This window comes from Rhodotorula graminis (assembly GCF_001329695.1).
Source record: "Rhodotorula graminis WP1 unplaced genomic scaffold RHOBAscaffold_5, whole genome shotgun sequence".
Classification (NCBI taxonomy): domain Eukaryota; kingdom Fungi; phylum Basidiomycota; class Microbotryomycetes; order Sporidiobolales; family Sporidiobolaceae; genus Rhodotorula; species Rhodotorula graminis.
Window position 1 is genome coordinate 1263139 of NW_017264932.1, and position 13394 is coordinate 1276532.

The 13394-nt window shown below is 67.0% G+C and overlaps 5 protein-coding genes across 5 annotated transcripts; 2 read left to right on the forward strand and 3 right to left on the reverse strand.

The window, feature by feature from the left end:
* Positions 1 to 846: 846 nt before the first annotated feature.
* RHOBADRAFT_43498 (uncharacterized protein) lies at positions 847 to 2154 on the forward strand (the record flags this gene model as incomplete). Its single annotated transcript, XM_018414231.1, has 3 exons — positions 847 to 931; positions 997 to 1344; positions 1403 to 2154. The coding sequence occupies 3 exons, from the start codon at positions 847 to 849 to the stop codon at positions 2152 to 2154; spliced, it is 1185 nt and encodes a 394-aa protein (XP_018272108.1).
* Positions 2155 to 2480: 326 nt separating this feature from the next.
* Positions 2481 to 5011, reverse strand: RHOBADRAFT_26299 (uncharacterized protein). The gene is made up of 9 exons (XM_018412741.1): positions 4968 to 5011; positions 4774 to 4868; positions 4254 to 4506; positions 3700 to 4113; positions 3412 to 3555; positions 3185 to 3308; positions 2997 to 3045; positions 2848 to 2921; positions 2481 to 2768 (listed from the first exon to the last, which is right to left on the reverse strand). Exons 1-9 carry the CDS (start codon positions 4969 to 4971, stop codon positions 2498 to 2500), a joined length of 1428 nt encoding a protein of 475 aa, XP_018272109.1. The 5' UTR covers positions 4972 to 5011; the 3' UTR covers positions 2481 to 2497.
* A 2340-nt stretch (positions 5012 to 7351) lies between these two features.
* On the forward strand, positions 7352 to 8244 carry RHOBADRAFT_43500 (uncharacterized protein; the record flags this gene model as incomplete). Its single annotated transcript, XM_018414232.1, has 6 exons — positions 7352 to 7478; positions 7544 to 7603; positions 7695 to 7752; positions 7850 to 7914; positions 8001 to 8058; positions 8163 to 8244. The coding sequence occupies 6 exons, from the start codon at positions 7352 to 7354 to the stop codon at positions 8242 to 8244; spliced, it is 450 nt and encodes a 149-aa protein (XP_018272110.1).
* A 318-nt stretch (positions 8245 to 8562) lies between these two features.
* Positions 8563 to 11112, reverse strand: RHOBADRAFT_43501 (glycosyltransferase family 15 protein; the record flags this gene model as incomplete). The annotated part of the gene is made up of 14 exons (XM_018414233.1): positions 8563 to 8605; positions 8701 to 8709; positions 8796 to 8871; positions 8947 to 8979; positions 9089 to 9157; positions 9238 to 9292; positions 9362 to 9425; positions 9498 to 9639; positions 9709 to 9757; positions 9843 to 9890; positions 9965 to 10066; positions 10171 to 10265; positions 10333 to 10529; positions 10595 to 11112. The coding sequence occupies 14 exons, from the start codon at positions 11110 to 11112 to the stop codon at positions 8563 to 8565; spliced, it is 1500 nt and encodes a 499-aa protein (XP_018272111.1).
* Positions 11113 to 11525: 413 nt separating this feature from the next.
* Positions 11526 to 13350, reverse strand: RHOBADRAFT_53058 (uncharacterized protein; the record flags this gene model as incomplete). The annotated part of the gene is made up of 5 exons (XM_018416643.1): positions 11526 to 12391; positions 12461 to 12709; positions 12792 to 12855; positions 12928 to 13170; positions 13291 to 13350. 5 exons carry the CDS (start codon positions 13348 to 13350, stop codon positions 11526 to 11528), a joined length of 1482 nt encoding a protein of 493 aa, XP_018272112.1.
* Between the last annotated feature and the right edge of the window lie 44 nt (positions 13351 to 13394).

Below are 13394 nucleotides of genomic sequence, written 5' to 3' on the forward strand. Positions count from 1 at the left end.
CGGGCAGGGCCGCGGCATCGCAGGTCGCGCAGCGAGGGGAGGGGAGGAGGGGGCGCGCTCGAGCGGGCGCAAGGGCTGCGGTGGGACCTCGGCGGGTCGAGGTTCGTCGTGTAACTCAGTACTTTCAGTCTCGGAAGTACGTTCAGCTCAGCAGCAGAGAACTTGAGAGGCGACGCCCGACGACGCTTTGACCGCTTCTCCTCGTCGCGACCTTCTCAAGTTCGACTTGCTCGCTTTCTTGTCGCACCGCCAACTCGGGCATGGCGAGCGTTCAGACCTTGCTTCGCTGTGGATCTCGAGCGTGGAAGAAAGCATCTGTCGAGCTGTACACGAGTCGAGCGCGCTGTGGACTTGGAGCAGCAAAGCGGGACTGGAACGCATCGCGTCGCTCGTGTACGCCCCGAGTGTCGCGTCTTTTGCGCACCCGGGATCCAGATCGTCGTAGCGGAAGCTCCCGGACCAGGGCTCGAGGAAGAACGCCCGCTTTCGCGGGAGCTGCCCTCGCTCTGCGCAACTTTCTCTCCCCCTTCTCCTCGCCTCGCTGGGTCGAGTGGCACCTCCATGGACGTGGCACGGCTCTTCCTCGATGCTGCCGAGAAGCTCGACCAAAGCCCCGACGCTAGTGACGCGTCCATCCCCGCCTCACCGTCGCCGTCCCGCTCCGCGTCGAGTCGCAGCTCGTCGCCTTTCGCGCCGCCTCCTCGCCGTCGCAGCGTGAGCGCACCACCTTCTCTGCCGACAGAAGTTCGTCGGCGCGAGCCTGCCTGGTCCCCTGCCGAGACCGCCGCTCTGCGACGCGCGCAAGTCGCTCACGGTCGCGAGGGTTGGACGTCGGTCAAACGGGCGATGGCAGCCGAGGGCTGGAAGGGCAGGGCTCTGGCGAGCCTCGAGGCGCAGTGGACGAGTCCAGTTCTTCCGCTCTGCTCTATCCGTGCGTCCTCGTGCTCCCTCGTACCGTCGCAGAGGCCCGAGCCTGACTCTCTCCTTCCTCAACAGCTCTGCGCGCTCGGATCCCTCGCAACAGCGGCTCGGGCCAGACGTGGACGTCCATCGAGGACCAGAGCCTCGTCAAATGGCTCGAGCAGGCCCTTGCGCCGGCCAAGAACCGCGAGCGCCTGACGCTCGCCGCGTGGTCGAGCAAAGAACCGCGGCTTCACCGACGCTCGCTTTCCGAGCTCGTCGGCCGCATCGAGCACCTCGTCCAAGCCGGGCACGCCAACGCGCTCGACACGAGCAAGGTCGTCAAGCTCCTGCTCGACCTGCGCGGCATGTACCCCAAGGTGCCGCCCGTCGTCGTCGCGAGCCGGCCGCTCGAGCAGGTCCGCGTCTCTGCATCGTCAACTAGTGCGCCCTCCTCTCGCCTTGTCGCCTTCCTTCGTCCCTGACATTGCTCCTGTCGCAGTGAGCCTGATGGATCGCGTCGTCTCGAAAACCAAGGCCGCCATCGTCGTCAAAGTCGACGGCCGCCTCGCGCACGGACCTCTCCCCGCGCCGCGCCGCCTTCCTCCCCTCGTCAAGGCCGCACCTTCCGCCGCATTGGCCCCACCGCCTCGTCCTCCCTCACCTGCACCTCGTCCACCACCACCGCCGCCGCCCGCACCCGTCAAGGCGCCCCGAATCGGCCGTCCGCTCGCCGAGGCGTACTTTCCTTCGCGCGTCCTCCCGCCGCCGGCGCGCACGACCCGGTGGTTCAACCGCCCGCCGATCGTCGACCTTCCGAGGTACACGCACTGGGTCCCGCCGGCGCTCAACGTCGGCCGCTCCTCCTTGATGGCGCGCCTGCGCACGTACCCTCCTCTCCTCCTTCGTCCGCCTCCCGCCCCGCCGAGCGCGCCCGCCCTCTCGCGCTCCTCCTCGACGACCGCATCCTCGACGGGACCTCCTCACGTCGCACTCGTCAAGCGCATCCGGCGTGGCCCGTCGGCAGAGGGCCCGCGCTCGATGGCGCACCTCCTCGAGCCCGCTCTTGCCGCCGCACCGCCGCCGCAGGCGCAGCAGCCGCAGCCGCAGCGACCGCCCATGTCGAGCGTCAAGTCGGCGGGCAAGCGCCTGTGGGACATGCACGACTCGAACAACAGCATGACGGTGTTTGAGCGGCGCACGAGGATGAGAGTCGGCGCGCGAGGCGGGACGTGGAGGCAGGGAGAAGCCTGAGGACAGCTGTGCCGTGCAAGTGACTTTATTTTGAGCCAGCCGAGAGCCGGAAAGCGAGAGAGAAAGAGCGAGAGCCTCTCGAGAGGGCGACCTTCCCAAGTCACGTTTCCTCCTCGCCGACTCAGGGACGACGCTCGACAGAATGCATTGCGAGCGACGGTTTCGAGATACGCTCCTCCTCGACGACATAGTGGTACAGGCGGGCTCGGGTTTACGCCCGTGACGACGAGAGAGAAAAAGAGAGGGCGAGAGAGAGATAGGAAAGGGGAAAGAAGGAAGGGGACGAGGGGAGGATGAGGGCGACGCGCGAGGGCGATTAGGCAAAAGGTGCATCGGGACGTCGCTAGTACGGGTCTGAGAGACTGGGGAGGTCGACGGGGAGGGAGCGCCAAGAGGTTTTACTTGGTGAACCAGAAGGCGAGGGCGATGACGAGGTACAACGCGACTGCGAGAGGCACTCGTCGTCAGGCTCGACGTACGCGCGAGAGGAGAGAGAAAAGAGGAAGGCTTGGGACGCACCGAGGAGGAGGCCCTCGAGATAGTTGGACTTGCCGTCGGCGACGAGAATGTCGACGAGGAGGACCGAGACGAAGAGCACGATCGTCTCAAAGTTCCTGCGGGAGGTCGCACGAGTTCAGTGCGTCGGTCCTTTCGAGGGAGACGAGTCGCACGAGAGAGAACGGCGGGACGCACTCGAAGAAGAGGGTCAGGTCCTGGTTGATGATCCAGCCGACGATGACGAGGATCGGGATCAGGCCGACGCCGATCTGCGCGCAGGTGAAGCTGCGTGAACCCGTGCGTCTGAGAGGAAGAGAAAGAGAGAAAGGCGAGCGAGGACGCACCTGGATCGACGAGCCGATGGCGACGCCAATCGTGAGCTCCATCTTGCCCCTGCGAGCGAGCGAGGGCAGGTCAGTAGGTCGCTCTTCCTCGAGCACAACGACACGGGCACAATACGCACTTGGCTGCAGGCGAAGAGAAGAGACGAGTCAGTACTGGCTCGTGCGAGAAGAGAAAGAGGAACAGGGACGCACCGGCCATCCAGACCGAGGTGACGTGCTCGGCGGCGTTGCCGACGATGGGGAGCAGGATGAGGCCAATAAAGGCCTTGGGGATGCCAAAGTCGGTCGCAAAGTCGTCGATGGCGCCCACGACTGCGGGAGAGGCGAGAGGTCAGGTCACGCGCAATGCGCCGAGGAGAGATCGAGGCGGCTCGAGCGGCGCCTCGAGCCCAATGGCGACGAGAGCGGGACGTACGGTAGTCTGCGCAGAACGAAGTGATGACGGTGACGACGACGAGGGCGCCGACGGCGGTCGGCATGTTCATCTTGGCCTCCTCCTCATCGTCGTCGGCCTCGGCCTGGAACAGGTAGTGGTGCGAGCGCAGCTGGAAGTAGAGGTCTGCGGGCTGGTACGTCAGGACGCTGCGCGAGTGTGGGAGAGTGATAGAGAAGGCGAGGACGCACAGGCGCCGTAGCAGAACAGGAGAATCTGCGCGAGGAAAAGTACGACTAGGTGCGTCAGGACGACGTGGCCGCGCAACACACCACCGGAACGAGAGAGATCCACGCACGATGGCGGTGCCGCGCGACAGCTTGAGGAGGCCCGAGATGTCGGTCTTCTTGCCAAAGTCGTCGAGGAGCGTGAGGACGCCCGGCCCGTCGTTGCTGAGCGAGCCGTCGAGCTGGTTGGCGCGGTACGCGGCGGGGATGACGAGCGTCGCCGTGCCGAGGACCATGAGCGACGACGAGGCCTGGGCGGCCGTCGCCTGGAACTGCTGCTCCTTGAACTTGAGGCCGCCGACGAGGAACGAGCACCCGAGGACGAGGAGGAGGTTGGACAGGATCGAGCCGAGGAGCGACGTCTGGACGATGCGGAGCTCGCCACGCTTGAGGGCGAGGACACCGACGATGAGCTCGACGGCGTTGCCGAACGTGCTGCGCGCGCGAGGGAACAAATCTCGAGGTCAGTTCCGGCCGCCGTCGGGACCCAGGCGAGGGATTTGGACGGTGCGACGCACGCGTTCAGGACTGTAGAGAGTTGTGCGAGTCAGTCCCAGGTCGCAAAAGGGAGGAAAGAAGAGAGAGAGGAGGACGTACGACCGCCGACTGTCTGGCCGAGCCGAAGCGAGCACTGCTCGGTCGCATCGCCGAGGAGCGACGCGAGCGGAACGATGGCGATGAACGAGATGATAAAGTCGGCCGTCGAGCCCCAGTGGGCAAAGTGCGAGATGAACGACAGGGGAACCGACACGAGGAGGAGGTTGAGCCAGCCCGAGAAGATGAAGTTCTTGAGGCTCTGGAGGACGGTGGGCGCGCCGCCGTGCGAGCCGCCACCGCCACCGATGTTGTCCTGGATGTGCGACGAGGACGAGGACCGGCCACCGAGAAAGACGGGACGGCGAGGGTCGGGGAACGAGGCGTTGCCGTTTGGAGGAGACGGGGACGAGTTGTCGTCGGGGCCGGGCGAGATGGACAGAGGGCGAGGGTGTGCGTTGGGGATCTAGGACAGTCAGTGGCTGTAGAGCTTCAGCGCCTGCGGACGCTCGCGCAGGCCGTCGTCGTCGCCGTCCCCACCTTTTGGCCGAGATGGAGGGGAGAGAGAGAGGGGCGGGCTCACGTGGAACGAGTGCGATTCGGAGCGGCCGTTGCGGCCACCGCCGATGAGGGGGGTCTGCTCGTCCGACTGCTGGCGCTGTGCGCTGGTAGAAGGGGCTGTGTCGAGGACGAGGTCAGCTCGCGCGTCACGGCTGGGCGGTCGCGCGGCACGTTGGAGGCAAGCGGGGGAGGCAGAGCGCGAGGCCGGCGACTCACCCATGTTTTTGCTCTGGTCCTGTCGAAGCTGGTGGAAGTGCGCGCTGGCTCGTGAGGGGAGGAGGGAGGGGAGGGGAGACGGCGACGACGTCGAGGGCGGGAACCGCAGCCAAGTCTCGCCTTTCTCTCGCTTGCTCGCTCAGATCTCAGAGCTCGCCGCGAGAGACGACAGCTACAACAGCAATGCACATGCTAGTCTACAAAAGCGAGAACGAGCCGCTCGAGGCGGCCCAGAATCTACCTTCTCTGCCTCGTCTCTTCTCCCTCGCGTCGTCTACCGCTCGCGCCCGTCCCGCTCGATACCCTCGCGCACCCAGTCCCGGATCCGCTCAAACGCCCGTCCGGCCGCCGGGCTGACCCACTCGGGCACGAGCGGGAACGCGTGCACCTCGCCGCCCTCGCTCACGAGGCTGACCTCGAACGGCTCGCGGCGGCTCGTGCCCCTCGTCCTGCTGCCCCCGCCGGTCGCGCCACCGTCGACGAGGGCGGCGCGCGACGCCGAGCGCAGGTTGTCGAACAGGTGGAGGACCTCGAGGTGGAACAGCTCGGCTGACCCGGTCGTGACCAAGATGCGCAGCGGCGACCTGCGCGACGTGCGAGCGTCGCCGCCGTCGCGCTCGTGCGCCGTGTCGAGGTACGCGCGCGCCGTGCGCGTGAGCGAGGGGAGCGCGCCCGGCAGGGCGGGCGACAGGAACGGGTGCTCGGCGCCTCGGGCAAACACGCTGTCGGGCTCGACGACGACGCCTTTTGCGTCGCGCACCGCCGGCGAGTGCACGTGTGCGAGGAACGACCGGATCGAGTTGGTCGCCATCGAGGCGCAGATGATGTCGTCCTCGAACCGGGAGCGCGACGCGGCGGCGTAGGTCGAGGCGGTGAGGTCGGACCAGGGCGAGATGAGGAGGAGCCCGGCCGGGAGGATGATCGGGTTCGGGGACGAGGACGAGGCAGGAAGGGTGGCGAGGTACTGCGTGAGCATGAGGGCGAGGGACCCGCCGGCCGAATCGCCCGCGAGAAGCACCTTGCCGTACCCGAGCTCGAGGACGACGTGCGCATAGACGGCGAGCGCATCTTGGAGCGCAGCCGGGAAAGCCTGCGACGGCGTCGTCGCTTTGCGAAAGTTTGCGCCTGCGAGAAGGAGAGGGTGAGCGACCGACCGCATTTTGAGAAGGTCGCGAAACGGGCAGACGCACCGACAACTCGCAGGCCCGTCTCTCGCGCAAGCTTGAAGCATCGACTGCCCTCGGACGGATTGCCCGTGCTGCGGAACGGCGGGGCGACATCAGTGATACAGTCGGAGAGACGCGGGAAGGGAGGAAAGAGGGCTCGTGAGAAGGGGAGGACTCACACGAAACCGCCGCCGACAAAGTAGATGATCACCCGCTCGTGCTTGTCCCTCGCGCTCCACCTCGACGATGGCGAGACCTCGCGCGGCCGAGACGATGACGCCGTGACCTCGTCGCGCTCGAACCAGAAGCTCGGCACGGGCTCAAAGTCGACGACGCCTGCCGGGTCGAGCACGTCGCCCCGGACCCAGCCACCTCGACGGGCCTGCTCGGGGAGCGCGACGTCGTGGACCTCGACGGCGACGTGAGGGGCGCCGCCGACGCGGACCGTAAAGTCCTCGAGGGCTCGAGCCCACCAGGGGACGGCCCTCGCGTCCGATGGCGTGAGGGTGCCGGGCGAGCCGACGTCGCAGACGGCCCAGATGAGGCGGCGCAGGAGCGGGTAGACGACGCGCTGCGGGAGGGTCCAGCCCTGGTCTGTGCCGGGGAGTCGGAGGGCGTCGGGGAGGAGCGAGGGGAGGATCGGGACGGCCGAGAGGGCGACGAGCGAGAGGTGGAGCGGGAAGGTGATGGCGACCCAGGCGAGGCGCAGTGCGCGGTACAGCTGGGTCGCGAGGCTGTTTGTCGCGAGGCGGCGTTCGAGGGCGGGGATCGAAGGGGTGGCGAACGAGGGCTGGGTGCGCGGGCCGTCCCATTCCATGGTGGCGAGGCTCGATGCGCCGTGCGTGTCGCTATGGCGCAGCTGTACGGTGCTGGTGGTGGTCGAGCGCGATCTGTGGAGGTAGAGCCCCTTGGATGAGCGTCGTCGAGGAGGCGGCGACGAGGAGGGGAGCGAGTTGGGACGCACAGCGAGGTTGGGAGGGTCGAGTGAGCCGTGTGCGAGCTGTACACGCTGCACACGAGGTGCGCAATGAGCCGAGTGAGGAGCTCGTCGTCGGCCGGATCATCCACACCTTGTTCCTCGTCGTTCCCTCCTCCCCAACCCCTCGAACAAGCTTGTCGCTGTGCGTGTCGACTCCACCAGCCCTGCGTCGAACCCACACTGACCTCGCCCTGCCCTCCCACGTCCTCCCTCCACTCGCCCTCGTCGTCATCTCCCAGATGTCGCTCCTCTCTCTCCCCGCCGACTACGCCTACGTCGTCGCAGTCGGCACCGTCGGCGTCTACTCGGTCCTCCAGTACGCCACCATCAAGGTCTCGGCTGCCCGCAAGGCCGCCGGTGTCAAGTGTGCGCCCCACTCCCTCCACCTCGAACCTCGACCTGACAGCGGACCCGCACACCCCTCCACGCAGACCCTGCGCCTTACGCCGAGAACGCTGTCGCCGAGCGCGACGTCAAGGCCAAGATCTTCAGTGCGTCCGCAGCTCTCGCTCTTGCCCTCGCGCCCCTCGTCCCTCGCGCCCCTCCTCCCTCGCCGCTGACCCTTGCTCCTCCCGCACGCAGACTGCGCCCAGCGTGCCCACAGCAACACGCTCGAGAATCTCCCAGTTTTCTTGCTGTCGTGCGTCCCGCCGTTCCCTTCGTCGAGCCTTTCTTCGGCAACACTGACCCTCTCTCGCACGTCCCTCTCTCGCACGTCCCTCTCCCGCACGTCACAGGCTCTTCCACACCGGCCTCTACCACCCGCGCTACGCCGCTGTCGGCGGCGCAGTCTGGCTCGCCGGTGCGTCCTCGTCTCGCTCCTCTCGGTCCCCTCCCTCTCGCTCGGGAATGCAGGGGCTGATTAGCGTTGTACTCGTCGACACACAGGTCGCTTTGCCTACATCGCCGGCTACTCGTCGGGCGACCCGGCCAAGCGCCAGCGCGGGTACGTCCAAACCCCTCCTTTCCCTCTCGCTCCCGTCCCTCGATCTGCGTCTCGCCCTCTGTCGCACTCACTCACGTCCTCGCCTCGTACCTCCCTCGCAACAGAGTGTTCCAGTACCTCGGCTTCCTGCCCATGTTCCTCTTCTCGAGCTACAAGGCCATCGCGTCGCTCCCCTTCCTCCAGTAGAGCACCCTGCTCCAAGCCCCACCACTCGCCTCCTCGCATGATCAAGCAGCCAAAGTCGCATTTCGTCATCACGCGTGTCTCGTTCTGAGAGTGAGAGGGCTGCACAGAGGAGAGCGAGAGAGCAAGAGAGACGAGCGCTTCCTCGGACCCGCTCGCGAAGCAGTCGTGCACGAGCCTCTCGCTCTCGCAGAGCTTGCTCTCGGCGTCGGCCGCACAAAGCGCGATGGATACCTAGTCTGTAATGCAGCGAGTGTCTGTCTATGCCGCTTGGCCGTCCCGCTCTCGCCCGCCCTGTCCTCGACCGCGCCGTCGTCGTCCTCACTCGTAGTAGGCCGGCTTGCCCGCCGAGCGCCACCATTGCCTGCGCGACAAGTCAGAGTGTCAGTCGAGGTGCTCAAGCGGGTGAAAGGGGCCGAGGACGAGGAGGAGGAGAAGGAGAGGAGGAGAGGGACGCACCGCATGCAGCTGCGCGCGAGATGGACGTCGTCCTCAAGGTCAGTTCGCGCTCGCGAGGGCACGTAGACGCAGAGGCGAGAGACGCAGGGACGCACGAGTAGCCGTCGAGGTCAAAGCTGTTCTCGGGGTAGCACTCGCACTTGCCGTTGTCGTGGAACAGCTTGCGGTTCTCTGCGAGTGGGCCGACGAGGGGCTCGGTCAGTGGATGCCGCTCAGGGAGGAAAGAGAGAGAGATGCGCGACGCACGAGGGCAGGTGCTGTACGGGTTGTGGCGGTAGGCTGCGGGCGAGGACGCGAAAGAGGCTGTCAGTGGTTGCTGAACGAGGAGCTCGAGCGCCGACCCAGCGCGCCCGCCCTGGTCCCGCACAGGCAGCTCGGGACGACGCACAGATGTCGTAGAAGTTGTGGATCTGCTCCTGCGGCACAAAGAGAGCGGCGGCGAACGAGTGGACGGGCGCTGCGGGTCCGAAGGAGGGTCAGCTCGCTCGCTCGCTCGCTCGACGCCCGGACAGGGCAGAGGGAGAGAGAGGGACGTACCGTCGCCCCACCGCTCGTAGAAGAACCCGCCCTTCTCGTCGAGGAACTTGACATACTGCGCGAGGCGAGAGAGGTGAGCGGCCGCACGAGGGAGAGAGGGAGGGGGTGCGAGACCGGGACGCACGTCCATGTACGGCTTGCTGCGCCAGAACTTGAGCGAGCCGATCTCGAAGTTGGACCAGAAGTGGCTGCGGCGCAGGAGGGAAAGAGTTGGTCAGGACCTGGGCGCCGACGAGCAGTCGAGGGAGAAGCGGACGCACCAGTTGTTCCACTCGCCGTCCTGCAGGCCCTTGCCCGGCTCGTCGACGAGGAACCGGATCGCGTTGTTGTCGGCGATGTGCTCGGGGTGCAGCCGGGCAAACTCCTTGGTGACGTCCCACAGCGTCTCGACCGTGCGGCGGTCTGTGCGCGCAGGGGAGGAACAGGGTCAATGCGTCGCTCGCCGTAGATCTCGAGGAGAGGACGACGCACACTCGTACAGGGCGATGACAAAGCCGTAGACCTTGTTGTTGGCCTCCATCTGCGGCGAGCGAGAGAGAGTGTGTGGGTCAGGCTCGCAAGGACGACATCGACGACGAGGGCAAGGAGAGGAACAGGCGACGCACGAAGACGAACGGGTCATAGTCAATGTCGCACCAGTACTCGACGCCGGGCTGCAGGGGCGAAGAAGAGAGTCAGTAGGGGGCTCGAACGGGAGCGGCCTCAGGTCCACCTCGAGCGGGCTCACCTCGACGCGCCAGTACCAGTCAAAGTTCTCGAGGATCGGCTGCTGGAAAAAGAACATCGAGTTGAAGCGGCACATGTGGCGGTACGACTCGCTGCCGCCGTACTGCAAGAGAGAGGGGCGGGAAGGGGATTTGGGAAGGTCGACGGGGCAAAGTCAGCTCCCGCTCAGGAAGAGAGAGAGAGAGAGAGATAGGGAGCGGGACGCACAATGACGTGCTCGTCGACCATCTTCTGTCGCTCCTCGGCGGCGTGCGTCTGGTTGATGAAGGACGGGTACGACCAGTGCTCCTTGGCGATGACCTCTGCGGACGGTCGACGACGTCGTCAGGCTCCTGCTCGTGGGACATCTCGAGAATCGACTCGACGCACCAAAGTGGACCTCGCTCCTCGTCATGGACCGGACGCCCTTCTTGAACTCGTCGTCGAACGGCTCGTCGTTGAGGAAGACCCACGGGTAGTTGTACCGCCGGTTGAAGCGCGACTCGAGGTGCCGCATCGAGTTGCGCATCGCCTCGCGCTCGTTGTTGCGCACGAGGGCGACAAAGGCGGCATTGGCCCGCTTGAACCTGTAGAAAGGGAGGGAGCAAGTCAGCACGACGAGGTGGAAGGACGAGGGTGGAAGGGGACGCACGGGTTGAGGGCCGCCGGGTACACCTCTGGCGGCATGAGCAGGCCCGACTTGGCGTCTAACTCGAGCGGCGGGTCGAGCAACCGCTCGTTCTGCGCGCGGGACCGGCCTCCTGCCCCACCACCGCCGCCCGTTCCCGCCCGGGACCCGCCGAGCCAGCCGTCCGCCCAACTGCTGTAGCTGCCCCACTGGCTCCGCGCACTCTCGCCTGCGAGTGGGCTCTCGAGCCGCAGCCCGCCTCCCGCAGCGCCGCTGGTCCCGCTGCGCAGCGACAGGCCCGCGAGCGACACGAGGACGAGGGCGGCGAGGGCGTACGCGCCGAGGCGGACGGTGCGGGGCTTGAGCGAGTCGAGTGCACTCGAGAGGGGCGAGTTTGACAGGCGGGCGTGCAGGGCCGTGCGGGCGCGCGTGAGGGCCGAGGGAGATGAGGGCGACGAGGGGCGGTGCGACGACGAGGGCGAGGGCGCGTACGCCGACGAGCCCTCGTGTGAGCTTGTCGGGAGCATGGCGTAGCCTGACATGCTGTGCTCGAACCCGTCGGAGGTGGGTGAGCTGTGTCGAGAGAGCAAGAGCGGATCACTCGACTGCGAGCTCTCGTCTCGTGGTTGCGGCCGCCCCGCACAACTCGACACAGCTTGGTTCTCGGGAAGCGCACAACGTAGCGGCACTGGTACACGATGCAGGTCTATCTGGAACGAGTCGCGACGGAGGCACGGAGGATCTAGTCGAGACAAAAGGGGGCAGGGGAGGTGCAACAGCGAGAGGAGGGAGGGAGGGGGCGAGGTGGTGGGACAAGACAGCGCTCGAGGCGAGAGAAAGAGTGAGGAGAGGTGGATGTACAGAGAGGCGATGAACGAGCGAGAGGGACGCCGCACGACCGAGCCAGCCGGGAGAGCGCGCGCCGCATTGGCCTCGACGAGGGCCCGCCCTCGTCTCAGTATGGCCTGTGCCCGTACGGCATGGCGCCCTGCTGCTGCGCCCACGGCCGTGGCGGTCCCGCCGGCCCTGTCGGGCTCTCGCCGGGCAGCCGGTACTCGAACTCGCCTGGGTGCGCGAGCCCGTCCGTGCCATCGCCCGCCGGCGCCTCGGCGTCGTCGCGCACGCCGTGCTGCTGGTGCTGCTGGTGCTCGCCGAGGTACGACGTGCCCGGCGCCGACGACGGCGACAGGTACTCGGTCGTGTCGGCCGGCGAGGACGACGCGACCGGGTCGTAGCCGTGCCCACCTGCTGCGCTCGCCGACGCCGCCGTCGCCGTGTAGCTCGCGTGGTCGTACGGGTCGTAGGCGTGCCCGTACGGGTGCGCGCTCGGGTCGTACAGGTGCGAGGGAGGTGGCGGTGCGGGAACGACGCCGGCGCTCGGCGGACCGTCTCGGCGGTAGTGCTGGTCGGGCGAGAGCGGGTACAGGCCCTTCTCGAACGAGTCGGCGTTCGGGCTGTGGTCGTCGAACGTGTCGCCGGCGGCGGCTCCTCCTCCTGCTGCGGCGCCCGCCATCGGGATCCGGAACGGCTCGACGAGCGGCGCCCGACCGTCGGCCGTGCGGAACTCGCTCGTCGCGGCAGGCGGCTGCTGTCGGTACCGCTCGGCGCGTTGCCGATTTCGTCGGCGGACGAACCACCACGCGACGCCGGCGATGACGAGCGCGCCGAGGACGCTGCCGATGACGGCGCCGACGACCGTGCCGACCGAGGTGCTCGAGTCGCCGCCCGGTCGCACGGCCTCGCTGCAGCTGGACTGGTTGAGCTGAGACGTGCGAGGGAACGAGGTGTAGGACGACGCGCCCTCCGAATCGGTGACCCAGACTGCGAGCGGTCGAGGCGAAAAGTCAGGGAGGGTTCGAGTGCGAGGGAGAGGAGCGAGCGGGTGCGTACAGTTGTACGACTGGCCGGCCGGGACGATGTTCTTGACGGTGAACGACTTTTTGTCGATGCCCGTGGCGTTCAGGTAGGCGCCGCTTTGCGGGACGAGGATCGAGACGGTGAACGGCGCCTTGCCGACCGTCAGGTCAAAGTCGATCTCGCTGCACGGGTTGTTGTCCGGGTAGGTCGCGACGTTGAGCCATGCAGGCGAGTTGGACGCCGAGTTGAGCTCGCAGCTGTCCGAGCCGGGAATGACCGTGTCTGCGTGGGGGCCGAGACGAGGTCAGTGCTGCGAGCGAGAGAGCCCCACCGTCGCGCGAGAGAGAGAGGGGAGAGGACGCACAGCCGTCGACTGCTCCTCCAGAGTTGTTGGCCGAGTCGGTCATGGCGAACAGGAGCTGGGTCCCCTGCGAGGTGGCCACAGGAGAGGAGGTCAGGTCGGGGACGCGGGTGGGAGAGAAGAGGGAGCGCGGACGCACGACGGCATAGTTGGCGGTCCAGTTGAACGCGCCGCCGATCTGCTGCGTCACGAGCTGCGTCTCGGGGACGTAGCCTTGTGCGGCGGCCGTGAAGTAGAACGGGCCGACCGGCTGGACGCTGGTGGTCGGCGAGGGGGTGGTGAAGACCTGCAAGGTGCCGCACTGCGGGATCGTCTTGACCGAGTCGTTGGCGGTGGCCCAGAAGAAGGCGATGGGCGGCTGTCGCGGGATGAAGAGGACTGCCTGCATGCGGACCGCGGGGACGAGGAGCCCACAGGAAGGTCAGCTCGAGCTCCGGCTCGCTCACGCGTCGAGGGGCGCGGTGCGGCGTGGGAGGAGAAGGTGGGAGGGGTGTGGACGCACCTGGGCACTGCCGATCAACGCCAGGACCACGACGAGGGCGAGCTGGAAATGCGTGGACATCACGCGAGGACGAGCCGCTCGCGCGAGGTGGGAGGCGTGGGCCG

What these genes read in the sequence shown, in the direction of transcription:
- RHOBADRAFT_26299 (XM_018412741.1), bottom strand. An exon ending in TTCGTTCTGCGCAGACTACC is followed by an intron (nt 3,309 to 3,411) that starts GTACGTCCCGCT and finishes CCTCTCCCGCAG; the next exon opens with TCGTGGGCGCCATCGACGAC. An exon ending in GACCTGACCCTCTTCTTCGA is followed by an intron (nt 2,769 to 2,847) that starts GTGCGTCCCGCC and finishes GACCTCCCGCAG; the next exon opens with GAACTTTGAGACGATCGTGC.